The sequence below is a fragment of the Barbatula barbatula genome (genome assembly GCF_947034865.1).
Source record: "Barbatula barbatula genome assembly, chromosome: 14".
In the NCBI taxonomy this organism is placed as follows: Eukaryota; Metazoa; Chordata; class Actinopteri; order Cypriniformes; family Nemacheilidae; genus Barbatula; species Barbatula barbatula.
This window is the reverse complement of record NC_136777.1, coordinates 9040233-9068230: the sequence shown is the minus strand read 5'-3', so window position 1 is coordinate 9068230 and position 27998 is coordinate 9040233. Positions and strand designations below refer to the sequence as shown.

Genomic DNA, 27998 nt, shown 5'->3' with positions numbered 1-27998 from the left:
TCAATGGTTGGTTGGGTCAAACAAAAGCGTTTACCCTCCAAAGGCATTCCCAGCTGGAACACGTGATGTGAAACTCAATGCCCATCAACTTTTGTTCTCCTGGAGTTTGTTTTTGCCGGGAGAGGTCGCATGCTTAAGCACAGCGATGTCTTGCGAGGCAGAAAGAAACACTCTCGAACAGTCATGTAGTAACATCTAACTTCACACAGCAACCGAGAAACATCATCCATGCGGTTATAAAGGCGCATTTCATTTGCGCTTTTGGCAACGGGGACTGTAGTTTCGACTCGTCGAGGTAAGTCTCAAAATCCTGTTTTAGATATGTTACGTCGTGTTTTGTTTATCGACCACAGCTTTTGTTACTACTATCGCGTGGAGCGTTTCTCCCTGTTGTGGTAAATTGGATCGCGTTCGGCGTTTTGTTCTTGTCACAATTGAAAGTTTAAAACTACAGGGCAAAACTGCAATTGCCTGCAATGTTTTTGTTGTTAACTTGGTCACACCAAAGCAGCTGCACTATGTTGTTTTAAAGGCGTTAGGTTAACTGGTATGAACCCATTTCTATACTTTGGCTTTGTGAAACGTTCACTAGTGTACACTATTGAGTGTTAGCACCTGCTCTGTTTATTTCAATGAAACATTAGTTATGGTTGTGAAGACTGAATGTAATACTTTCTTGTTATTTATTACATATAGACAGTGTAACTTTATGCTGATGGTCAAAACAATGATCCCAACAATGATTGACCGATGTATGAAAACTATTAATGTAGGCTGCTCTTTGATTTCTTGTGGTAGACACAGAGAGCATTTTGCACTGCACTTTTATGATCCCAAGAATCATTTATTTCATTAGAAGTTGCACAAGATCACATCCTTCCTATCACTCCCTTCTGTATTACTGCATGTCTCCTTATGAACTGCTTCAAAGGAGAGGAAGTTAACTCTGTGACAGTGCAAGGGCCAAGTAGCTGAGTTCATTTCATTAGTCATTTTTCTAAAACGTTTGCAAAATTTTGCCATTTCTTAAAACAAGAATATGTGTGTTTTTGGTTAAATTCATTACTAACTCGCATCAGAATTTTCCACCATGCTCTGAGACCTGTTAAGAGGATTATTCTCAAGCAGAGGGAAGTAATTTAACTGTGACTTTGCCGAGAATATGCGTCATTTGACAAGAATTTAAGCGTTGTGCAGTGACTGGCATTGGATTACTTAGGTAAGAGAATGTTTTGATGTGTTCTGTCGACCAAACCTAATTTAAAAACGTCTCTCAAACATACTAGTCATATTTACTTTATTTAAGCCGTATACGGAGCATGCTTGTCACCACTGAGCGGGTCTCAGTTACAGAGGTGTCAGATGTGACTGGACCGTTTTCTTTATGCCATGAAATTTGGTTTGATTGTAGTTATTGACAACAAGCCAGAAACATAAAAATGTAAGCAAGTCCTCTAGTACAAAGGTTTACGTACCCCTTGCTCTTAAAGTGATTGTTTGCCCAAAAGTGAAAATTCTGTCATCATAAACTCACCGTCTTGTCATTTTAAACCTGAATGACTTTCTTTCTTCCGCAGAACACAAAAGCATATCTTGAAGAATTGAAGAATGTTGGTAACTGTACAACGGTGGTACCCATTCACTGCTATTGTATGGACACAAAATCAGAGCAAGTGAATGGGTACCACCATTGTTTGGTTACCAACGTTCTTCAAAATATCTTCTTTTGTGTTCTGCAAAAGCAAGAAAGCCATGCAAGTTAATTATGTCAGTTAGTAATTTAGGTGTGAACTATCCTTTTATTGTGCTGTGTTTGCTTCTGTTATAGTTGTCCTCATTGTGAAAAGATGGGTGTCAAGTTTACATCATCCTGTCACTGTTGGAAAGGGATCAAATATGCAGAAGATGCTGGAAAAGCAAAATATTTTGTTGTTATTTTTAGGCTCTGTTTTGGTGCAAGGCTTCTGTTAACTATAATGAAGAATAGATAAGTGCTTTTTTGATTTAACACAAGCAGGTTTTTTTAAGAGTCATGTAGAATTGTGCATCACAAATAGTAAGACTCAAGCTTTCCTTTTTCGTGATAAATGTAAACTAGTTCACCTTGTGTTATGTATAGGTTGGTTGTTTTCCTTCACATATTTTCTTCCTTTTACTGAAATACATCGTCATATCTCAGAGTTTGTTGCTGCTAGGAGATGATGTGATCAGTCTGGAATCCAGCTGTAGCCCTGAAACCTGTTTGGTTTCTTCAGACACATTGACAGCATTGCATCTTTGCGTTCCAAATCCCTTCAAGTACGAGTTTCTCATCATTGGGAAGGGTCAGGTTTAACGGCATTCAAAGCCATTGGAGCTTAAGCATGTAATTGAATGTTAGACAGCTAAGGTTTGTCTTAACACGCACTTTAAACCTCTTGTTATTGTGGTGACCTCTTCAAGATCTTTAATTTTTTTGAAGAAAATGAGAAGGATAATAGGCCGATGTGCTGAGACGTGCTGAGACACGCTGGACCAATTGTTTTCCTCAGCGAATCGCAAGGGTTCCAGTGAGAGACGAATGATATCAGCTCTTCACAGTCAGGAAGCTGCCAGTCTCCGGTGTCTCTGCCAAGAGCTTTTCCCACGGAATCACCTCACGCTTCCCACTGAATGAGAAGCTTCTTTGTGGCTGACGCGCAGATACTTATCCCTAGAGATGGAGAAACTGAGTAATTGAGAGAAAAAGGGCAACTTCTGGGGAGACGCAGACATTTAAGGATATCAAAAGGTACATTAGGAGCCAAGTTTGACGAAGGCGGAGGAAACTCGATGAAACAAACGAAAGACACAAAGACCTTAACTGCAAAAACAGCACGATATGTGTGCCTGGAATTTGTCAGCACATGAATAAATTGTGTTTTGATCCTCATTTTGTCTGGTTGTAGCTCTGGGACTTGTTATGTGGGGTGGAGCTGACCACATCCTGTAGAGCACTGGCCTCTGCCTGCATCCTCCCTGACATTCTGTGTGTGTTTTTGTGGTTCTCCTGTCTGTATGCCCAAATGGATCTGTGAATCGCACACCCACTAAAATATGAATTTCTTTCATAATTTTCCGAAATCTTATACTGTTTACACAGAATTCCTGATACCTGTGATCGCTGTTCACTTTCATTAAATGGGAAAGAGCAATCTGGCATCCCTCGTGTATTACACACACACACACACACACACACACAAAATGGTGACAGAATATTTATTTTAGGTAAACCATTCCTTTGATGCTGACCTAAATGGTCATGACTTTCATTTTCACTTTGCAAAGTCCAACTAGTGGCATTCAGATAGTCTCTGCTGCAGACTGTGGTGACGAGAGAGGCTATTTCATCTGCTTTTGCAGCTGTGTCTGTAAATGTCATTTTTGAGCCTTTCCGAATCTCCCTGCAGTCCTTTCAGACATAGCAGCAAGAGATCAAGCTAAAAAACAGTTCATCTGAACTGTCAGAATTCAGGTGTTATAAAGTAAAAAGTAGTTTAGCTGTTGCCTTCCCTTGTGACTGATCTGCAGAGGGTTCTCATCAGTCAGGTTCTCTGTGGGTCCTGTGTGGAATTGGAGGTTATCCAGCGGGATTTTTGTTTCGTGATGTGTAAGACCATATAGCAGAAGGATCCTAACAAAGTGCCAGACGATTTGAACCAATTGAAACCTATTTGTCCTATTTAATGTCTCTCCACTGTATATTGGAGACATTAAAAAACTGTTTTGAAGGTTCCAAAACACCCTCCTAAGAGGGCAGAGGACAAGAGGTGTTTAAGGGACAGTTCACACAAAACTAAAGATTCTCTAATCATTTGTGTTCTGTCTAATATTACTCACTGCATTATATGCTGTCTGCAGTGCAAACCACCCGATGCATGCACCTATGCAAACTGCCAGTCTGCTTTCATTAGCTGCGTGAATCACACTTGGAGTCTAAACAACACTTTTACAGTCCAGAAGGACTGGAAAGACGACATCATCCAGAGCAGTGCTGTGACTTCCTGGCAGGGAACAGGGCAAAAGCAAACAATATCGATTGCAGGAATCTTCAAAGTGTAGAGTTCCCTCACGGCTCCCGTCCGTGGCTGCTGGTTATTTTTACAGAAACGAAGATATTTTGAAGAATGTGCTAAATTAGTTCTGGGGCACCATTGACTACCATAGTAGTTTTTCTTCATACAGTGGTAGTCAATAGTGCCCCAGAACTGTTTGGTTCTGTAATGTAGAACATTCTTCCAAACATCTTTCATTGTATTCAGCACAACAAGAAAAATTATATTTGGAACATCCTCCATGATGACAGAACGTTTCTTTTTAGGCAAACTATTCCTTTAAGATGAAAGAAAAGAAAAAAAAAGAAAGTGACCTATTTGTCAGTTATGGAGAACCATACCTGAAATTTGCCCTCTGCATTTAACCCATCCAGAGAGTAGTGAACACACGCACAGCAAGTGGTGAACACACATACACCCGGAGCAGTGGGCAGCTATCACTGCAGCGCCCGGGGAGCAAGTAGGGGTAAGGTGCCTTGCTCAGGGGCACCTCAGTCGATACCTGCCGGCCCTGAGGCTCGAACTGGCAACCTTCTGGTCACGAGTCCGACTCTCTAACCATTAGGCCACGACTGAAAACTTACATGACGATAAGATTGAAAACTTAATTTGCCCTTAGATTTGTCCACAGTGCATCCAATGCGATAGCAATGTTTTGGTAGTTTTGTAAGCCAGACAGGTGTTGCTTGCATCATTCATGTGGAAAACGTGCAAATAACACCAGAAAAAATTCCATATTAGTAGTTCAAATCCAACACAATCTCACAGCAATTCCTACCTATTCGTGTTGTGTCATTTGTACATTTTAGCATGAATAACTTTCGTGCAAGTGATGGTTAGGTTTAAGGGTGGGGTTAGGGGAGGAGCTTTGTACGTTTTTGTCGTAAGAGAAGACTCATTTTGTTTCACAGAAGAAATAAAGCAAGGTCAGAATGACATGTGGTAAGTAAATGCAACATTTACATTTCTGGTTGACGTGTGGATGAGAAGTGGAATGTTTGTATGCTTCACATTCTGTTTTGTTTCTTTCTTTCTTTTTTTCATCCGTCTTGTTAACGAAGTTAATGTCATGTCAATGCGCGTTCCTAAGTTGTCAATCAACTTTTTTTGAGCTAGCAACTGTTTCTAATCAACTAAACTGTTGAAAACCTCAGTGTCATATTTTGTGCTGTATGATGTTGTATCACGGTCACCTGAAATAGTGAGCTGTTGTTTGACTTGCTTTTAGTTGTTCTCTTTGTTTATGGCTCAGCCGGTCTAATTGCTCGCAAGCTTTATTTCCTGTACAACCATGCCAGGTCTTGCAAGATTGCAGAAAATCCTCTCTCCGCTTCCAGGCACCTGTTATGTGTGTGACTGTGTGTGCTGAAGGAGAGCGGCAGGACACAGAGCTGCTCTGTGCCTCTACGTTCAGATGTGTCTTTGTGTGGGTCAGAAGAGCCCAGCTGAACAGTCTCCTACATCCACATTCACTCATATATTTATATAAACACACACAAACTGGAGATGACTTTGTACAATGGTACAAGCCAACACAGCGTAACGACTGCCCCTGTCTGGATGACAACAGGATACGAGTTTGCCTCCAGTGTGGTGTTGTTTGCAATTGTTGACATTTTAGATGAGCACTAACAAAGGCTTTTCCTTTCATGGGTAATTTTCCATGTCGTGACATCCCTATTGAGATGATATCGAGGGAGATAAATGGGCAATTGAAAGAGACTGCATGTCTGTACTCTACAGTGGCCAGTTAATAACTTTCCCTGTGTTTATTCAACTTGTTCTGGCAGTCAGAGCGGTTTCCTGTTTACCCACCGAGCCCTGTGTATGTTTGTATCTCTGAAAAAGATACTGGCACAGAAACTAGATGTGAGGGCTTGTCTCTGGTCGAAATACTGAGTAAAGATGGATGCTTGTTGTGATGACTCATTAAAGTAACAATATGAGGTTAAGGGTCTCCACATAGACATGTCAACTACATATTAGTCAGCACACTTTACCAGAAATCCCTTCAGGAAACATCTCAGAATTTAGACTTGGTTTTCTTTACTCTCTTTCTGAAGAACCCTCACAACAACATTACAATTTTGCGAAAGCTGACGATTGCTGATAGACTGATAGACTGACGAAAGCAAAGATTTGGGAGGAGATGCTAATCACATCAAAGGATCTACGGACCAGATCGCACATGTTAGCTCAACACATAAATTCAATGAACGGGGATGCAAGGAAGAAAGAGGCTTTGTGTTTCCTTTGTGGAGTCAGGTTGACATCGTCTTCTACAGTGCTGTCTGCGGAAGAATGGAAAAGTTTTTTCAGAGCTTTGGTGCACAGCTGTGCTGGATCAAAGCGGTCCGGGTGTTGGGTAACTGCTGCATCTGGAAGTAGGTCAGGTCTGGATCTCACTACAGCTGGTGACAGTCCTGTGCAGCTGGAGAGAGACCCTCACTCATTGTGAAGATGGAACTGCACTGTAAAAGCCCCACTTGCAGACTATGATAGTCTTTTGATTTGCAGGATGTTATGTAATGTATTTTTACTTTTAGTCATCCCAGGTGGACACCTCATTAAGCTGGTTGAGGAATTTCAGTTGTAATCCAAACAAGTTACTTTAAAGCATCTCAAGACTTCTTTAATATTTTGGTCATGTCTTGGTATTAAAATAGTCTGAATCAGCATTGTTATGGGCGCAAGAAACCATGTCATTATGAGTGAACCTCAGGGGAAAAATAGAACGCTGACTATGCAAAACTATGGCCTGTTTTGTACTGTAAGCGCACTCCATGGATGGACTGTATCCAAACCTCACAGAACATGTGTTTGCTATCTGTATCTTGGTGGGTTATCGCCACATTCCAGAGCTTTCTGTCATCCTTTACTGTGAAGCTGGTTTTGATCCTTACCTGAGATGGCCCTTCAAATCACAGGCGATGAAGTACATTTAGAATGTTTTACCCATTCATACCCTTCTCTTACAACACATTCTCACGGCTTGACCTTCGATCTGCCAGGTCCAGCTGATTCCTCATGACTGTTTTATGTCTGAAAAGCTTTTTTGAAAACTCCTTAGTGAAGAGACTAAACCAGGGGTCGGTTTATGCCTGGTATTAAGATGCATTTTGGTCGATCGGATCACAATTGGACAAAAAAAGCCACTACCTGTTTACACCTGCTGCTGTAATCCTTCTATTTTGTCCACTTTTAACCACTTCTGTCCTGATTTCTTCAAGAAATTTCTGAAAATATACAGTATAATTGAATATTTCATTCGAATATACAAAACAAGTGCATGCGATGTACATATGAGCACGACCGGAGATGACAAAAAAACATATAGCGCAGCAGTTTTATTTCCGATTTGACAGATGTGAGACAGCGCCGGACACTGTGTGTTAGAAACGGAATGGTGAGAAAACATTCTGCTCGGTATGTTTTTTTGTCTTTAAACCAAACTTATAGGTTATAGGCATACATAACCGGTTTAAATCCTGTCTGGCAAACGCACTTCTCATAATGTTTACTCATGATGTCCATATGCGGAGAGTACTGTAGGTTGTCTCTCGTGGCTGTTCATCAAACGCAGTAAAAATAAAATCCAAAACAGAAGTTCACAGAAAAAAGCTGAAGTCTAACTAAATCAGCAACACTCCCACTTATATACACAAATGCTAAATAAATTGCTAACATCTAAACACAATAAGAATCGCACTATATTACCACCAAGTTGGTCGCAAAGGGTGCCGACCCCTGCTCTGACCAACGATCTTACCTCTTTTTGCTCTACTGGTTATTTTGTCTTTGTTAAGTGCGTTGTATATGCTATTATAAACTGCATATCCCTTCTTATGATCAAGAAAAAGGTGTGTGCTAGCGTTTGAATATGTAAGTACTGTGTACAACAGAATTGTGCGTGTGTGTATTAAGGGTGGAGTTGAGTAAATTCAATTTAAGTAGGGTTTTTTAAATAAAGTTTTGCTGGCTGCTTTCCTGGAAGTCGAAGATATTTCACATAACATATGTGTCTTTGGTCCACAGAGAACCAGCTTGACAGAAGAGCTACATAGACCGGACCATGTCTGAGGCAGTGATGCAGTCCTGCCTCATGGATCGAAGCAGCAGCTTTTTTAAGGTGAGTCTGCACATGTACATTGTTTTCTGATATTAGCTGTGTGTTTGTATCTGCCTCTTTGTATGAAGATTTGGAAATAGTGGTGTATCCGTGTTTGTAGTCATACTGATAGTCTCAGCCTTAGACGTCATGCCCACGGATCATTTCCTAAATCTCTGATACATAAGTCATAGTTTTTTGGAAACACTTCAGCACGTTCGAAGTCGTCATCTGATTGGTTTCATAGGTTTTCTGGTTGACGTGTGTGTCGGGTTTTTTAACGGACGGCCTGGAAACAACACAATGCCGTCTGATCTGAGAAGTAAGCTGTCTTGTTTACAACGGTTGCTATAAGAATTCATCACAATCGTCTAACCGCTTAATTCTTAAAAGTATGCGAGGTTCACAGCATAAACTTATAATCATTTTGTTGCTGTTAACTTTTGACAGGTTTGTGAATTTACACCTGTCTGTAACTGCAGGGACATTTCCGCGGCTCAAAACGAAACATGATTGGTTGCTTTACCTGACAGTCATATGGCCTATTGGGCGGGCTTAGGCCAAAGACAGCGGCGATATGTTATGGCTACGCAAGAATGTCAAACTGAGCCTCTCATAATTGGGTTTACATTTTTTGGCAATCTTTAAGTATATTAAAGGGATGGTTCACACAAAAATGAAAAGAAAACAAAAGAAGTATTTTGAAGAATGTTGCTAACCGAACAACAGCAGTACCCGTTCACTTCTATTGTATAGATACAAGACCAATGCAAGTGAATGGGCAGCTATTCGGTTACCAGCATTCTTCAAAATATCTTCTTTTGTGTTCTGCAGAAGAAAGTAAGTCATACAGGCCTGAACTAAAAACATGGTAAATCCTCAAACATTTTTGGCTGAACTATTCCGTTAACTTTATTATCTTACGTAATAAGTACTAATGCATTTATGACACCAACAGAAACTGAATCACAACAGCATTAGGATGAGTTTGATTTAAATAAACGTTATTTGTTCAAGCCCAGGATGCTAAAGGCTCTGGTCCTCTGGAGTATCCATGGAACGCGCTTTCGTTCATTTACTCTTGCTAAAGGTTGTAGAGACTTTAAAAAGATGATAGATACAGTTGTAATCTGGGTGAGCTATTTTTCCAGCAAACCAAGACGACTAATTCTTTTGGGCCATTTGTACTCCCTTCAGCATGTGTTGTGATCATTATTTCATGCCGCGAGGTGCAGGGGGATGTTGTAGTTGTTTCACATGCATGCTTCATCACATACAAACAATTAGATGCTGCCAAAGGCAAATAAATCTGCTTGTGCTTCGCTGTTTAAAAGACTGTAATAAATGCATGACAAGATTATGAATGTCAGTGAACAAGAGTTAATATTCTTCCTTGTTTCCTTAACATAATATTTTCCCGTAGCAATCTCATCCCTGTCATTAATTTTTTATGATCATCTGGATGAATTCGGTTGTTTATTAAAGGAATATCACAACAAAAAGACCGCTCTGTTATTGTTTACTCACCCACAAACTTGTACTTGACTTGTTTGGTGCTGTTTGGTAGCACCTGTCCTTCTTTATATACAGTAGAAGAGAATGGCCTTTTAAATTTTACCTTGTGTTTTCCATGGAAGAAAGAAACTCAAAGGAGGAGTAAATGATGACTTGATGTTTTGGGAGAGTGCCTTGTTTCTTTAATTAAATAGCTTTGCTGCTGTCTCCGGGAGTGTTTATTTTTCTGACACTCTTCTCAGTGTCCGGGCTGTGTTTGGTGCTGACATTTTACTGTGCTAGTAAAATGTCAGCACATAGTTTCCTACAGTTTTGGCTGCTTCGTATGCAATGAATGACTTTACCTCACTGCTGTGTTAAGACAGGCACAGATGACTGCAGGGTTTGCGAGTGATCTCCATCTTACCAGTCTCCAGAACAGCAGCCAGCACCTCATAGGCATCAGAGTTTCCTAGCAAATGTCCAGACAGGCAAAAATGCACCTTTATTTTGCCTCATCACCTTTTTCAATGGCTCATTCCTGCAGCGATACTGTGGCGGGACGTTCTGTGTTTCTGTCTTTCATTGCAGTCTTGTTTGCTCTGTTATGTGTCAAGGGTATGTGGTTCTATTCTTATCCTTTTGGCCAACAAGGAATTGCTGTGTTCTTGTATAAGTAAATCTGATAAAAGGACATGTTCCTGTTTAGCACAAAACTCAACCAGGGCTGTTTACGAGGATTACACAATTTCGTTTATGGACTATGGGGAAGTTCCTCCGCAGTATTATGCAATCAGAAATATTTAGCAAAATCAGTTTTTTTGGTATAAAATGTAGGAATGGTTGTTATACATACAGTTTGTATTTAGAACATTCTAAAAATGTGACTGCTTATGAATATTATTTTGCAAATATTTGCACTTAAAAAAAACACGTAAATTAACAAAAGTGAATCATATACAGACAGTCTTCAATTTAAAGCAAAGCAATAACTCCATGAATCCCCTAGGGGGCATGCCCAACATTTTCAGAACCACTAACTTAAAGTTATAGTTTACCCAAAACCCTGTCATAATTTACTTACCCATAGGTTGTTCCAAACCTGTATACATGTATTTGTTCTGAGGAACAGAAAAGAAGATATTTGGAAAAACAGATTGACTCCCATAGTATTTATTTTCCCTACTAGTAAATGAAGTAAATGGGGCATTAGTTTTGTTTGTTTACTAACATTCTTCTCAGTATCTTCCTTTGTGTTCATCAGAATAAAGAAATTCATACTTTGAACAACCTGAGCGTGAGTAAATGATCCCCTTTAAATGATAAGCTTCAAATTATTTCAAGGTATTTCTCACATGCATTGTAATGAGCTGTAAACAGGCATTGCAATGATCTGGGTCATTTAATGTTTGTTTGGTCATTCTTGACCTTTAAAGCTTATAGCTCATTCAGCAATAAATCTACGGAAACCAAGCGCTGTTGTGTGACTGAAGCCTTTCTAGCCATTTTACAGAGTGCTTTTCTTGGCTGTGAGCTGGATTTATAAAGAGCCAAGAGTTGGTGTGCAATTGTGGTTTGCTGACTAGGTCTCAGACAGGGCTAGAGAAATACCTCATGACTTTAAGTGGAAAATGCTGGCTCAGATAAAAAAAGAAATGCAGCTGAAAGAGTGGATGAGTCCTTGCTTGTCTGATGCACGGTCGAGGTCACATAAGAGAGGTTGTGTCTTACTGGAAATTTCTGTGATATTTTGAGACGCGGAAGAGCAAAAGAAGCGCTTCATTTTTATAAATGTTGCATTCTCCTGCATATTTAAAGTACATATTTGTTTTATAAAACTGTCTATATTTATTGCTTTGACAGTATCGAACTCAGTTTAGCAAATATATCCAGTAAGTTGAGAAAGTGTGTTCTACATATCTGGTAATTAAATAGTCAAATGAAGTGATGAATTTCTGCTGTGTCCCTTGGGGTGAATATTAATAATGCTTAATTTTTGGGTCTCCTAAGTCTCTTGTAATTTCAGTTCAATATCAGTTCCTACATTTAGAAATGGTCAACATTACGTTAGCTGTGAGAAGTTATACACAATTTGAGAAGTAATGAAGGACATTCTTGAATGTGAAATTAGAAAACCAGGAAGCAAAGATAGCGTGCCTCTTGCTCTGTTCACAGACCAGGACTTCCCCTGATACCCAAAGCTTGCCTGGAACTGGAAGAGCATGGTACTTATGATGCCAATGTTATACATTTGATGCCAAGGAATCTGCCAACACAATCTTATGGGAATTCATAACTATTTTATGGGGTGGCTAATTTCTGAGGATTTATATGTATCTCATATGTGCGTTTTAGTACTTTTGCTTTCGTACCAGTAATGTTAGGTATAGGAGTGGGGTTGGCGTTTTTCCTAATAATCATATATTTTCATATGAATTGGCTACCTTTTAAAATATTTGCGAATTCAGGTTAATTTTACCAGGACAAATTTACCTTTCCTCGGTAAAACCTGACTGGTTTCTTCTCGTGCAAATGTGAGCATGTGATTCTGTTGTTGCATCAGTGTTTGTACAGTTACATAATTTAAACATACAGTAATAATTGATTCATTAGAGGAAACCGAGCACAGGTTATTAAATCTCAATCTACACACCCCACATAAAGCTCAGAGGTTCAGCAATAATCGAGAAACAATCGGAGGAAACATGTGGTGACACTGTGTCTGGATGTAGTCGTTTTGTCTTCAAGGGAAAAGGACGCTGTTCCTGGATTTTTATTGGAATCAAATAATGATGACAAATGCCAGATTTAGCGCCTTCCCATTCATAGAAAACGTACACACACTCAGAATGCGTTAAGATCCCTGCTCTTCACACATGTGTTTTTATCTTTTTTACTGTAGCTGATAGACACATTCTCCTCTGAGATCTCGGAGCTAAAGCAGGAGATGGTACAGCCAGCCAGAGAACCAGAGACTGAGATCTTACAAGGGTGAGTTTATCCCTCATAACTTTCAGCTTCTTCCCTTCACTGGATATATTTCATTTATATAAAAAATTATAATGTATATAAACATTTATGTTATTATATAGAGTTTCCTTTGCATTTAAATATGTATAGTTTGCTTTTTAGACTTGTAAAAACAATGGGCCTCATTCATGAAAAATGAAACTATTCTTAAATGAATTCATAAATTGTCACAGTCATGTATCCTCATGTATTCAAGTTGCTCCGAGAAGGAATCCTGTTGTTTGGAGTGTGCTAATAGACTTTATGCTGAACGTTACATGCAGAAACCGGAAAACAAATCTCATCTCTTCCATCTTTTGCATGTGCTTGTTATCTATGGAGCTGCTTTACTCAAAATGCGTTTAAGAAAAGAAACCAAATATGTGCGAAGTACATATAATACATGCAGATAGATTTAAGTTTTCTTATTATTATTTTCACTGACATTTGATTTTCAAAATAGAATCAAACACAAAAAATGAATACAACCAGCTGGATTATTTGATTTAAAAGAATCAATAGATATTGGTGTTATTTCATAATACTGTTAACATTTTCTCATACAAGCGGACTTAACAAGACCTGTTTTCCTTTTGGTTATGTGACGTTTGACGCTCTTAAATTTGTGTTATTGTACTTCTACGTCTTTTCCAGTAGGTGGAGCAAGTCTTATATAAGGGTCATAAGACATTCAGGGATTTTGCAATGCCACAATTCCATGAAGTTGAAGGGAAGTGTGAGGAACAATAAATTCAGGTGTTTCACAACCAGTAGAAGTCCCAACATGAACTCAACCAAAAAAAACATCAATCTCTTAATGTACATTGCTTTTATGTATAATATATTCACCTCTAGGTTCCAAAGTTATATACAGCCTATTTATTGATATTCTCTTATAAAAGTCTTAAGCCTTTATTCACTGTGGCTCATTAACCTCAGTTTGAAAAAAGGTAGGGGCATAATTTATGTAAAGTGGTTTTGTTTTTACTAAAGCGATTTTTCTCAGCGTGTGTTTGTAAAGCAGGTGGAAGTATTGGTTCCATTATTCCATGACTAAATGTTGTTTTGATTTTCCGCTGATTTGAACACAGTTTTCTGTATTTTTATGCATTCTACAGGCTGGAAGGAGAGGTCAGCGGCCTATTCCTGCAATCTACAGCCTGCGCTGGTACGCCAGGAGTGAGGGATTCTGGGTATGACTCTCTGCGCAGACGCATGAGCATCTTGGACAGACTGATTCATACGCACTCTTTATGGCTACTGCTGTCACTCAGTGAGGAGGAAGGCAGACGCATTCTGCAGCTGCAGCCGGCCGGGGTAAAAGAACTGCGTGCCTAGATGCTACAGTTAGGGCTGACGTTGGTTGTGTCTTTACATTGGTGGATGTACAAGGGACCTGTAAAAATCATCTCAATGCTTCTATGTCTGTATGTGTTATATTTAGACTTTTGTGGTGAGACGGTGTCCTAAACTACAGAAAAAGGTGATTTCCCTGCGGATGGATAATGACATATGCCCTGTTCGGAACTTCCCAGTTAAAGAGAGTCAATACAGTAAGACACCGACCTCCCACCCATTATGCAGTGCTTATGATGTTCTTATCTATGTCTGTGCTTCACTTCCTCTTGCATTGTCCTTGTTTTATCTGTCTAATTGCAATCTATATAGCAGCACCAAAGTTATTTAACCACCAAAGTAGTTTCCTTTCATATAAGATCAACTCCCTCTGTCACTATATTCCCTTTAGCGCTTCAGTCACATCTCCGTCTTTATCTGTCACTCTATGTACATAAGTGGGTCAGCTCCTGTGGGTTGCATTGGACGTCAACTACAGTTTCAGTGTTTAAAATCAGGCTCTGTTAACTTTTCCCATTGAAAGAGACTGTTAGGTCATGCAGATTTTCCTATTGCAATTCCTGTGGTGTGTAACCGGCAGTGGTGTGTGTATTACAGCCTTTTCCCTGGAGGGCTCAGGGATCAGCTTCGCAGACCTCTTTCGGCTGGTGGCTTTCTGCTGTATCAGCAGGTAAGATGATCCATGTCTGAAAGCAACAAAAAGGACCTCCTATACAGCCTCATCATCAGAGAATTTTGCACACTGGCAAAAGATCTTGTTTTGTTAGAAAGTTCGCTGGTTTGTGTTACATTTAAAAGACGAAGAACTGTGTTGTTGTTTTGGTCATTAATGAATCATTTCTGAGGAATCTTAAAAACATGCTTAGCAAAGCCTAACAGGTTTAGTCTGGAGGTGGTAATAATTACCAAAGCAAATTTCTCTCAGTCTTTAATGGGGTATTTTTTTGCTATCGTGGGGTTTTGTTAAGCAAGGAGGCACTCTCTGAGAGTAAACTATGTTTGTGTGAGTAAAACCAGATGAAGCTAATTCAGTCGCATTCCAGTGCTGTGGAGCCAAACATCAACATACCATAAACAAGCAAAAGAAAACCAGGATGTGTCCGAGGAAAAAATGAACTCTTTACTTTCAAAGAAAAGTTTAATCTAAGTGTATATGTTTTGAAATGACTGACCCCTGCTAGCTTGCTTTTGTAATAGTAATGTTTGCCAGAATCACCGACCCATGGCAGACTTTTGTGTTCTCGCCACCTCATGTCCACTTACAAAGTCAGCCCACATGTTCTCTGTCTACCAGACTTAACCTGATTCTCGAGACACAGAGCTAAATATGACCCACAACTTTATCAGCCATCAGTTTTGAAAAAAATAGCTTGACATGATAGTTTTGTATCAATAGTGTTCTTCAGCACTGAAAGACAATCGATACTGCTCCAAACATCATTGAATACACTGAAACGTGTTTTAATTTTTTTTCCTTTTATGTCTATTTATCAAGAATGGTTGAGTTATTTAATGATGGACTAAGAAGAGAGTATCCTAAAGCATGTCTGCAATGTTTCTTGTTGTTCTCAAGATCTATTATCTCTCTGTAGGGATGTTCTGCCCTTCACCTTGAAGCTTCCAGAGGCCATCAGTGCAGCAAAGACACCCAGCGATTTAGAGCAGGTAGCTCAATTAGGAAAAGGTGAGTTCATGAATAAATGAATGTTTCTCAACAAGCAACATTACTCATACTGTGCTCCTTCAACGACCCTCAACTTCATGCTCAAAGGTGGTCTCACCCGGGGTGCAATTCAATGTAGAACTGCCACTGCTGCATACTGTATATATACAATATAAGAGAGACTTGTGTTTTTAAGTAAAGGATGTTCAAATAGTTGACCAAAAATTATATTTTTTGCTTCACGTCATTCCATCTCAGATAAATATCACTTCATTTCTTTAGGTGAACAAAAACAAAAAAAAATATTTTGTAATGCTGTGAGTTTATCTTCTTATATGGGGGTCAATTTGGCGAAGCTCATAAAAGTACATACATCCGCTTGAAACTATTCTTTTCTGTTCAGCTGAATATAGGAAGTCATCTGGCATGATAGCTAGTAAATTCATTTTCATGTTTGTGTGAACTCTTCCTTTAAGGCTAGATTACACATCGCAACTTTGCCCCGGTCATGGTGGTAGTTGTCATAAATCCGAGGTAGTCTGCAGATATGGGGGAGTTAGATTAAGCTGATTCAACAGTGTAATGTTTTCTATGAAATATATTGTTGCATGTCTGATATCTGATTCTGTTGCGTGTTAGCATTTGCAGTGTAGTATTACACCCAAACATGGTTTACGGAAACGGCTGCATATGTCCTAGAGCACTGACAATACAGGTGTCACTGCTAGCAAGTATACGTCAGCATACAGCGTATCCCATTTAAAACACAGCTCATATGGCTGGCATACCCAGATGATGCAGGTGATTTTGACCGCAGATGTGTTTGACGCTAGTAAATGTCTCTGTCAAACAGAGATCTGTCTGTGTTTTCTGTGTCTGCTGTTACATTGACATTAGTCATTAAGCAGACATTTTTATCCAAAGTGACTTACAAATGATGAAATTGACCTTAGACGTGCATGTGACGTACAGTACAACATTCCTATAGTAAGACACAGGAAAACGGAAAAAAGAATTTGAATGACACAATGAGTACTATAATCTGCATTAATTTTTTTTTCCTGAACTTGATTTAGTTGTGCACAGTGGTTCCACCTGTTTTCTTAAAATGCATTATACTGTAAATGTAGAGGGAACCTAACTGAATCGAGTAAGAGCGAGATCTCAGAGTTTAGCTTTTCAAGTAAGAGAGGCTTTGATATTGTTCAGAGTTTCGGAGAGCAGGGATGGGTGTGGTACCTCCATGCAAGGACCTCTTCCAAAAGAAACTCCACCAAGAATTCCAGCTGCACATTGACTTTACTCTAGGGACTGGGACAATTGGGGTGAAGTGAGGACAACAGAAGATTTCAGAATGAGAGCAAACATAGCAAAAGATGCGAACACAGTGAATTGTAAGCTTTTGTGAGACAAAACAGAAAGAACAATCAAATGAACAGATGAAAGAAACCGTATGCGCAGGTGCAGATATCCCAGAAACAGGCTGCAGTCGCCTCACTTCAGTTAAGGTGTGTCTCTTCCAATGAACTGTTAGAATGATGCAATCTGTTTTTGCTGTTATCCTTCACACAATTAGTTAAGTTCCTGTTTACTTGTAATTTGATTTAAGATGACGTATCTTTTCCAATAGATACAAAATTTGCCACACCCCAACATTTGTGAGATAAGTGCATCTTAGATGTCTTCATTGATTCTCATTAATTCATAGTCTACTGCCGTTGAAACCTGTTTAATTTTGTTTCGTTTTTTTGGCTTGGTCTGTGAGTTCAATGACAGCTGGCGACATGGACTTTAAATGTAAAATGCAAATATATATATATGCAGCATTTCAAGATGTCGAACATACCTTATGCATTCTCAGAAGACAAAAATGTTGTATCAGTGCTATAAGAAGGTGAACTTTTGTAATTGTTATATGTTAGCTATAATGAAGTTTAATTGAATGGAGGCCTAATGTTTATTGTATTTTTTGTATTGTACATGTTAATGCATATTTTTGGAGCCCCAGATGTATGCGCTGTTTGGTTTGTTTCACTGTTTTTGATTTGTCTGTGACAAGGAAAATATAAATGAATCCCCACTGGGACCATAAGTGAGACTTTGGTCTGTGGACATCAAGTTATTAGTATTGAAGTCACTAAAAGATGTTGTAAATATAGATACATACATATATTTGCAATGGCTCTTTTGCGTAAGTGAATGAACCAAAACTGGAAAAATGGCTCTTTGGTTACAAAAATGTTCCTGGCCCCTGCCTTAACGTATCAAATGAAACACTAACCTCCTGAAAATTATAACAATCTGTAACTATAATCAGTAAATCCATGGGAAGTGAAAAGTATCGTTTTCCTGAAAATGAAAAGGTCCACATAAGTGAAACAAAGAAAAGTAAGGCTCTTGCATTGCATCAGTGGAAAACATTTGAAGGGGCGAGACAACTGAGAAGCAGAGCTTTTGTGCTCCTCCCACCCACTCATTATTATGCATGACTCCCACTATTCACTCTGTGTGTGTGTGTGTCTGTGTGCCAACGCTACTCTTTACCACTCGTAAATCAGACAGTTGCTGCGAGTGTAGACGTGTAACCTTTTTCTAGCTGAAACTATCTAGACACAGCCTGAAGACTTTCTCAATAGACTTAATGTAAGTTTTAATGATTTAATCTTGTTAGTTTGTTTTCCGTTGTTTGGCATTTGAAACATTTTACATTGGAGTGTACTTGATTCTGTCATTGTGTACTGTATGCAGTGCATTGCTGGTTTTCCTTCTGAAACTGTATTTTGATTGTTTACTTTTTGTCCTGAGCATTATTTCTGAATTACTTGCTACTCATTTATATCAGTAATTCATTGAATTGAGCTTCCCTTTTATTAATTGTTTTGTAACTTCTTTTTCCCTTTTTTCTGTCTTTCAATTGTTCACGTTTATTGAATGATTTAGCTGCCGTAATTATTCAATGCCTTTTTCGTTCATGAGATTTAGGGAATGAGCTGATTTTTATTTTCCTTTATTTTTTCTTCCTTTCATTTGGTTCCTTATCGAGTTGTGTTGTGCTTTGTTTTCATAGGGTTCTGGGACTCTGAGCTGTGCTCTACTTGGAAGTGTACTGCTATTGGAGAACCTCGTGAAAGTTTACAACAGACATTAAAACAGTTTTCCCCTAAACACAGCATCCCAGTGATCCCACAAACTCGTACTCCATCCCAGCTTGAATGCAGTCAATCCAACGGAGCATTGTGCTTCATCAATCCCCTCTTCCTGCGGATACACCAGACCAACCCATCGGCCAAGAATCCAGAAACATCAACATCCCCGGGAAACAAAGAGCTCCAGGAAAACAGGGAGAGTCGCTCTCTCTGTCCTTCAGGCAGCAGTCAAATCAATTCCAGTTTGAGTAGATCCAAGAGTACATCACGTTCCCCACCACCTCGGCCCCCACCTCCCTGCTTCGGCTCCAGAAGATCAGCCATCATTCGTAGACAAAAGACCATGCCTGAGACAGTTTCTTGGATCAAAACGCCTCAGGAAAAGAGCAGCCTGCTGGGGAGGTTAGGTTACTCCTTGAATTCCTTATCATCCTCTCCACCCAAAAGGTTCAGCAAACCCATTCTAGTGCCCTCGTCCCGCAGCAAGAATTCTTCCACCCTGCTCGATGCAGACGGTATCCGCTGCCACATGGCCCTGGACGATCAGACCATTGAGGAAGCAGTGTCTTGGAGTCTCGCCAAGGTGTCAATGCGCAACTCCAATGCCATGGAGAACGGCAGCCCGGCAGACGAGCACAGCTCCACTGGTCGAGAGCGGCTGAGTGACCTCAGCATCTCCACCTCGTCCTCAGACTCTCTTGACTTCACTCACAGCTTCTCGCTGCCCATGGAAGCCACCTCCTCCAGAACCGACCACCCCACCGGCGACAGCAGCCTGGATGAAGAAGAGGACGATGGCATCAATGTGGAAAGTGACCAGGAGGTTCCGCCACCTCTGAAGTCAAAGAAGCAGCACAAGGCCGGCACGTTCGCGCTGCCACATGCACTGAGAGGACGTTTGCGCAAGATGAGCTGCGTTTTCAATTCTTTGATGACACCTGAGAAAAGAGCCGTTCGGAAGATTGTGGAGCAGTCCAGGGATAAAGGAACGTACTTTGGCTGCCTGGTGCAGGACTACGTGAGCTTCCTGCAGGAGAACCGCGGATGCCACACGTCAGGCTCGGATCTTCTGCAGACTCTCAGACAGTTTATGACACAGATGAAGTCCTACCTGCTGCAGAGCTCTGAGCTCGACCCACCAATTGAATCCCTCATTCCAGAAGATCAGATAGGTAAGGGTGCCTTGCCTCAATACAAACTGTTTGGTCCAGAAAAGGAAATTGAATTATTGAGTCGTTCACATTTAAAATGAAAATTCTGTAATTATTTCCTGTCATTTTAAACCTGTGTGATTTTCTTTCTTCTGCAGAATACAAAAGAAGATGTTTTGAAAAATGTTGGTAACCAAAATGATGTAAATGATGACAGAATTTTCAATTTAAAGGTGAACTATCCCTTGAATCTGGTACCACTGATTATTCCTAGAATTTATAGTGTGCCAAGATGGTGGATTGACACTGTTTTTAAGATTTATTATTTATGCAAAGCTGGATAAAGTCCCAGTGAGCACTGATGTGATTATGTCCTGCCACATAAGAACACAAGTTTAACAGTGACATTACACATTATATAATATAGATGTATTTGGCTGGGATATAATGCATTCTATTATATGCCATTACATCATTTTTACATAGTAAACAAGCCTAAATGTCCACAGGTTGTTATTGCTTCCAGACTTTGTTCTCTAGTTGTAGAGGCTTCACCTCTCAGGTCATCATCTGGTCTTCATCAAGACCTGACAGGTCAAAACACCACACATTGTAAATAAAAAGTTTTTATATAGTACAATTTGGAAAAACACTTTATGTATTGGCTGATATGCTGCAATAATACAGTCATTAAATGCCTCAAATAGCAGTTGTATACAATTGGTTTGCCAGCATATTGCAAATGCAAACTGGAACATACTGCATGTATCTCTTGATATATATAATGCATCCATATGATAATGTTGCTTGTTTTTGGGGTGGCTGTCGGATGGGAATGTGACATCAGGAAGGATCTGTTGATTTGAAGGATTGGAAGAGTTTCTAATCTGAGCCACTTTCCTGTAAACAGGAACCATTTTCAAGGACTTTTTGCTGCTCCATCATCAGTTACAACTAATTTGATTTATTGCATAGACAGTGTGCAGTTTAAATACTGGATTTGGAGATTTGAATCATTTCACTTCACCGTGTGTGCTGCTGTGGAGAAAGCATGGGATAACATGTGTTTCATTGGGTCCGGTACGTGTGTGCACATCTGTAAGTGTGTTGCATGAGGCAAGAACCTCATGTGATGATCTCGGTCTGGAAGAATTTTACACGGGTAAAGCAACACAGAGAACACATTGAGCTGACAAATAGACAAGAATATTCATGTGTGGGCAGAGAACTATGACTGTCTCTAATGTATAACTGGCCACACGCCTTTAACTGTCAACCATCAGCCATTCTAAACTAAGACACACAGCAGTAAAAGGGTTATAAATCTACATACTGAAGCAGTTTAGTCATAAACATTTTAACTTTTACAATGTCTGCAACCTGAAATAGATTCATTTTACATTTAAATTCCCTCACTTAGTAGACACCTTTGTCAAAGGTTTTGTCTAAATGGAGTGGGGTTTTTTTCGAAGTAGGCTTTTTTTTATTAAAGTTGCGTGGAAAAGGTGTGTTAATTTTAGTTATCGTCTTTCATTTACCAAACATGGCAGGATGAGATGTACTGTAAGAGGGTGAAGTGTCAGTTACTGTCAGAGACTTAAATTTAATGTAGGCGGCTACAAGTAACCATTGGAGTGAAATGAGAATATTGTTTGTGGTCCTGATTTGACAAAAACTTGGACAAAGAGCTGCATGCAGTTTTTTTCTTGACAATTTTGATCATTCTGTTGCTCTTTATAGCGTGACGGCTGCTTTTTAGCTCTGCATGGGTTTGTTTTGGTTCTTCCGGAAGATCGCGTGATCCATCAGACCCAGCTCCAATCTTCATCATGTGGAGTGGAAACAGCCCTGCTCTGCTGTGTGTTTTGGGGAATTAATCCATTTCCAGATGTTAACAAGATTGACCCCAGCAAAGAGTGCCAGTCTTTCCATTATAGCCCTCCTACGATCCGACGTAACCCCTCCAGCTTGACGATTCAGGCTTGCGAGTATGTGGGTGTCAAGCATGAATGCAGAGAAGAGGGCTCTTGTTCTTGACCTGATCGAGCTGCCTGTGTTGACTAGCAGGTTTTGTTGTGTTGTGTTTAAACAAGCCCAGAACAATAAGAGCCATTGCTGTGAGATTTATGCAGTCAGAAGGAATAATCTGTGACACAGAAAACAGATATGCTTGAATTCACAGTCAATGACCTCTAAAAGATAACGTTATTCTGACAATAACATTGTTTGGGTAGAGCCAGCATTCCAACTTATTTTGTTTTATCTCATAACAGCATTGAGCTACTTTTTGTGTTGATGTTGACTTTAAGCCTAGCTTTTATTTTATTTTTACTTCTGCACTATTTTGAGTACTTCCTGTAAAACCACCCCGAGAAAGGGATTTATTTGATGTTGTCATTTAATATCCTGAAAGTGTTTATGTATTTACACAGGTCTAAAGACAGTGAAGGGGAATTTGAAACCGTATGTTTGTCTGGTCTAGTTGGTGTGTGTCTTTGCTCTCGGCCGTGACGTAGGTTGTGGTTGTGTTTCAGAAACCTAGCGCTGACATGGGTTCTTATAGGAAGAGTAAGTGGATTCACTTCTCCTGTCACTGTGGTTTAGTTTCTCTGACTGTTTTGCGGTACAGACAGAGAGAGCCAGAGAGGTCGAGATTGTTATGAGGGATATAAGCTAGTCTTGCAAGATAACCTTTCATGAAGAGACCACTTTGAAGTTTCTGAACTCGACCACATTCCTGTACGCTGAGGCATCCTGCTGTCGCCATAATTGCTGTTTCCTATTTTCCAAAAGTCACATCGTTGCCAAATATGACATATTATGATTCTCTTGATTACTTGATTAAGATTGGTCAGTCGAAGCATTCTTTGGTCATACACTGGCAACCTCCATTGTGCATGTTCCATGATTCTTGTAGCACTATGTAGTGTCGTCATTCTCGCACATATGTAAAAACAGCTTAGTTAATAAATAAACGTTTATGATTCATTATAAAGTTGCAATGTAATAAGTGGAATAATGTACAGTCAGATTGTTATTTGTCCAAAATAAACACTGACAGGGTGTTCAGGTTATCTTCCAAAAAGCTGAGAGGGGCTCAAATTGAACGGTCAGAGCTATTCAGACCTCTATAACCCCTGATGCGAGACAGGGGATGTGTTTTTATAAGCAGTGATAAGTGTGAATATCCTTGAGAAGGGAGTTGGAGTATCAGTAGCCGTGGCTGGATTAAAATAGAAACTTGTAGTGCTATTCAGACCTCTATAACCCCTGATGCGAGACAGGGGATGTGTTTTTATAAGCAGTGATAAGTGTGAATATCCTTGAGAAGGGAGTTGGAGTATCAGTAGCCGTGGCTGGATTAAAATAGAAACTTGTAGTTTCACTTGATGATTGTTGTGGACACTTGACAAGATAACAGTGATAACAGTTGGCCCTATCAACAAGCAGCTTGTCTTTGAGGAAATGTAAAAAAAAGTATCAAAACAATCTTTACGTACCCTTACTTCCCCAAACAGATGTGTTTGTTTCTTACAATCAAAAATGATTTATTCATCCTGGCATACATAAGTTAAGACAAGCGTACAGTGAATTAAGGTTTATAAGCATTTTATTTTATAACGTGTCATCTAAAATCTAGAAACCCTTTAAACATAATATATTCCTAGAATAATGCCTTAGGAATTATTTATATAGGGCCGTTTAACGATTATCGCAACCAGGATAATTTTATTCTATAAATGAAAAGTATTTTTACTTTACATGTTTCTCTTATATTTTTAAATGCACAAAAATAATATTAAACAGAAGTACACAATGTTCCACCAAATGACGGTGTTGCTTCCCCATTGGTGTGTAAGTGTGCTGACAGAAGCAGCCTCATCTTCAGAGTCAGCATTCTGAAAAGCCTGATTTAACATGATATTATGCTTTTAACAGCAGATGGTTTTACTTGCACACAATACACTCCCTCCACTTAATATTTGTTTTTAGATTGTAGGTATGACCTTCAGGCCATGCTCACACAATCAGAATTACAAGACAAAACTTGTGTTGTTGAGTCACACTAGAGCAGAGACTGTTTGGGAAACATTTTGTTCTTGGTGAAAAAGCAGGTGTAAAAATATTGGGAGCAGGTATTTCCTTTCCAAGGAAACTGTGAGCCATGTTGGAGAGCCCATGGAGATGACTCATAGTCACTCATGGTCCGTTTCAGTCATTAATTCAACTTTTAGATATTTTAATACTTCAGGCCAGCTGAGATCTGGCTAGATATGTCTATTAACAGATATTAATCTCTTAAAGGTGCTTTTTTGGAGGATCTATTGATTGAAATGCAATTTAATATACATTGCTTAGTCTTCAGAGGTGTATACAAACTATATATAATGAAGTGTTATGTTTTATTACCTTAGAATGAGCTATTTCAATCTACATGCACCAAAGGTCCCCCTACATGAAATTCGCCATGTTGTTTCTACAGCTGCCCTAAATGGACAAACTGCTCTACAGAGCACGTTTCATAAATGCGTAATCTCCTTCAACAAAGAAGGGGAAACGTGACAACAACTTAATTCTTTGTCAGCCACCATAGTGCTTCAAATGCGAGGGGTGGAGTGAGCCTTTGGTTGCAATTCGCAACCTCTCCGCTAGATGCCGCTTAATTTCATACACTGGACCTTAAATATAACATTCTGTTAATTCCGTCTCACTATTTTTGTTGTGAGTTTTTACCCAATGCTCATTGTAATGTAACGGTCCTCTTTTTCCTCCCTAGACCAAGTGATGGAGAAAGCCATGCACAAGTGTGTGCTGAAACCCCTGAAGCCTGTAATACAGGCCGCCCTACAGGACTTCCAGGTGAGCTGTGGAACTTTGCAGCAGCTGAAAGAAAATCTGGTTTTGGCCAAAACCAAGCAGCCCCAGGAGATGGGCGTGGACGGGGCTTTTCCTCCCGACTCTGTTGCTATAGAGAAAATTCGCCACAAGTTCCAGAACATGTGCAAGATGTATTCACCGGAGAAGAAGGTGTTTCTGCTTCTCAACATTTGCAAACTTATCTACACCATCATGGAAAACAACTCCGGTATGTGAGTTTATCTGTTTGTGATTGTAATGCTTCTGCGTGAACTCTTGATTTCAATCTTTGTTGTGATAATTACAGGGAGGATGTACGGTGCAGATGACTTCCTGCCAATGCTGACGTATGTTATGGCCCAGTGTGACATGCCACAACTAGATGCTGAAATTGAGTACATGATGGAGCTACTCGACCCTTCATTGCTTAATGGAGAAGGTACCTTACTGTTTCACTTTACTTTCATCCTAGTGTAGTAACTGCTGATGTTACTGCATCATTTCAAGTCAGGTTTCAAACTTGCATTGTTTCTTCCTTAAAGGTGGCTATTACCTGACCAGTGCATATGGAGCAATGTCTCTCATCAAAAACTTCCAGGAGGACCAGGCGGCCCGTGTGCTGAGCTCTGAAACCCGTAACACACTGCACCAGTGGCACCGCAGGCGCACAGCCCAGCGTACCACTCCATCTGTGGATGATTTTCAGGTAAATCAACTGTAGACGTTCAAGTTTTTATCTGGTTTTGGTGGAGCTCTATGGATGTAGATAGGTAACTTTTGGTGTACATTGGGAATGACACAGATATCTTTTCATCTCTATTAAGAACTATTTGCGGGTGGCACTGCAAGATGCAAGTAATGGCTGCACAGCCAAAACACTTCAGGTGCAACCTTATGCAACAACGGAAGACGTGTGTCTGATATGCGCGGAAAAGTTTAAAGTTTCGGACCCGGAGAACTACGCCCTGCTCCTCTTGACAGAAGAAACCACACAGCAGCTTGCCCCAGACACTCACCCACAGAGGATCAAGGCCGAACTTCACAGCCGGCAACAGCCACAACCGTTTTACTTTGTTTACTGTCAAATCGAAAACCTCAGCTTGACTGAAACTTCGGACCAGCTTAATGGTAACACCGTGTCCGACTGAGAAAAGGTTCTCTCCAAACTCCTCAGCCTCATTATTCATCTCCTTCCATAGCAACACTGCTAACGTCTGCATTCGACGAGGGAAACGGAAAATGTGTTTGGAGGAAAAATAGGGAAGGAAGACTGTCTGACAGATGCAGCATTTTTTTTGTCTTTACTATTTCAAAAGTTTTGGGAAGTGGCATGCAACCATCACGAGAGAATAGCTGTACCCATGCTGCAAAATAGTGGACTGTTGCGTATTTGCTTTAATAATGCTCAAACTAAAACACATTCGGGTTGGCTGAGGATTAGCAATGGTTGGCGTGTTTATGGTAGACCTTTGCACATTCAGTGTTACCAGATAGTTTAATTGGTTTTTCATCTTCCAAAGGCCCTGCGTCTCCCTCGCCTGTCTGTCTTGCTATGACTGTGGTAGTGTTTATATGCTTTGCAAAATGTATGTGGTGGTGTTTATATGCTTTGCAAAATGTAAGGCACTGCTCAATGCCTTAACTGGACACATTATTGCACAAAGTGAACAGGACATTCTGATATAAATTCCGTCAAATTTTTTAATGAAAACCGGATCCTTGATATTTTTGCAGTTGCTGGTAAACTGCATTTTTATATTTGATTTATTGTTATAGTATTGCATGTATTTCTTTGAATATATGACCGAACCAGGCATTGTTGCCAGTGATGTTTTGTCTTGTTGTTTTTGGATGAATTATGATCAATCAGCCCCCAAAATTCATCAGTCTCTAAACTAAGTTTTGTGGTTGTAATGGCCATGGCGAAATTGACTTTGTTCTAAAATCGAATACTACTGTTGTACTGATTTCGGTTCTGGCTTGCAGGTTTTCCAGAACAGACAAAGGGTTTTTGGCATGTAGGGCACATTGAAAGATCAAGGTAACAAGTGGGAAAATAAAAACACTACATTCATAGATCAATTTGTTAACATTAGTTAATGCATTGGGTACCGTAAACCTTTATTGTTAACAAGCAAATATTTTTACAACATTTATCAATCTAGGCTTATGTTCTTTTATACTATTGATTACTATTAATTCATATTTCTTTGTAATACATTAAATAATACAACTGTATTTTAGAATTGTCGATGTCCTTCTGAAACCTTGTATGTTCAAATTTGCTGTTTTTCAGGAAATAGAAAAAACAAGTTGACACACTTTTTTTAAATACTTTTTATTGGTCAGATATGAATTAAACCAGTGACAAACATAAAGGGTGACTAATATTAATGATTTATTAGAAAAATCAACCCTAAAGGTTTCAGAAGGAAAGCAGCGATATACAGAAGGCTATAATACCAAACATTATTGTTACTTCGTGCTCTTGCATTAACTAATGTTAATTAATTAAACTATTGTAAAGTGACATAAAAAATGACATAAAAGAAATAATGGCAAATGACTGGTAGAAAATATCAGCAAATGGAAATGATATGCATTTGTTAGTGTAAAGTGCTATCTTTATAGAATACCAGGAATGATGAGTTACATAGAGAATGCTTTACCTTCATAACTATTCTCATAACTACAATAACTTACAAAGTTTTGATTCCCTACTAATGTACTTTACGTGTGCATGTTCGATTTAAACTCTGGGCATTTTATGTTGGTATTGATATAAAACACTATACATCTGAAACATAAACTACATGTTTCAAGTCTTTAAATGTATTTTTAAAATGTGGTACGTTTTAACAAGATATTTTAAGCCTGATAAGTGTACACATATTTATATGTAATCTGTGCGGGAATTTTTCACAGATCTGAAAGCTCTTGGTGCAAATTTATTGTGTATTCATCTGGAGTCTGCTAAAAGAATTCATTATTTAGTCCTGTATTCATATTTGCATTTTTATGTAAACTTTTGCACACAATAAATTGTGTCCAATGTTAATTGTATCATCTGTTATTCAGAGGTGGACAGTAACAAAGTAAATTTACCTGAGTAGTCCTTCAATAGACTTTTTGAGTATCTGT

At 39.4% G+C, this 27998-nt stretch overlaps 1 protein-coding gene across 2 annotated transcripts; it reads left to right on the top strand.

Annotated features, from left to right (window-relative positions):
* Nucleotides 1-6: 6 nt before the first annotated feature.
* On the top strand, nt 7-27998 carry rin2a (Ras and Rab interactor 2a). Of its 2 annotated transcripts, none has more exons than XM_079472443.1 (12): nt 7-295; nt 8109-8202; nt 12578-12666; nt 13803-14001; nt 14129-14237; nt 14638-14710; nt 15633-15724; nt 18771-20021; nt 24778-25086; nt 25165-25296; nt 25400-25563; nt 25682-27998. In XM_079472443.1, exons 2-12 carry the CDS (start codon nt 8146-8148, stop codon nt 26003-26005), a joined length of 2799 nt encoding a protein of 932 aa, XP_079328569.1. In that variant the 5' UTR covers nt 7-295; nt 8109-8145; the 3' UTR covers nt 26006-27998. The 2 variants fall into 2 exon arrangements, with proteins under 2 accessions (XP_079328569.1, XP_079328570.1); XM_079472444.1 differs by lacking the exon at nt 7-295 and adding an exon at nt 4937-5015.

Excerpts from the sequence above, each read along its gene's own strand:
- rin2a (XM_079472443.1), top strand. The coding sequence starts at position 8,146 with ATGTCTGAGGCAGTGATGCAGTCCTGCCTCATGGATCGAAGCAGCAGC. Across the intron at positions 14,711-15,632 it reads GCTTTCTGCTGTATCAGCAG|GGATGTTCTGCCCTTCACCT; the intron begins GTAAGATGATCC and ends ATCTCTCTGTAG. Across the intron at positions 20,022-24,777 it reads CATTCCAGAAGATCAGATAG|ACCAAGTGATGGAGAAAGCC; the intron begins GTAAGGGTGCCT and ends TTTCCTCCCTAG.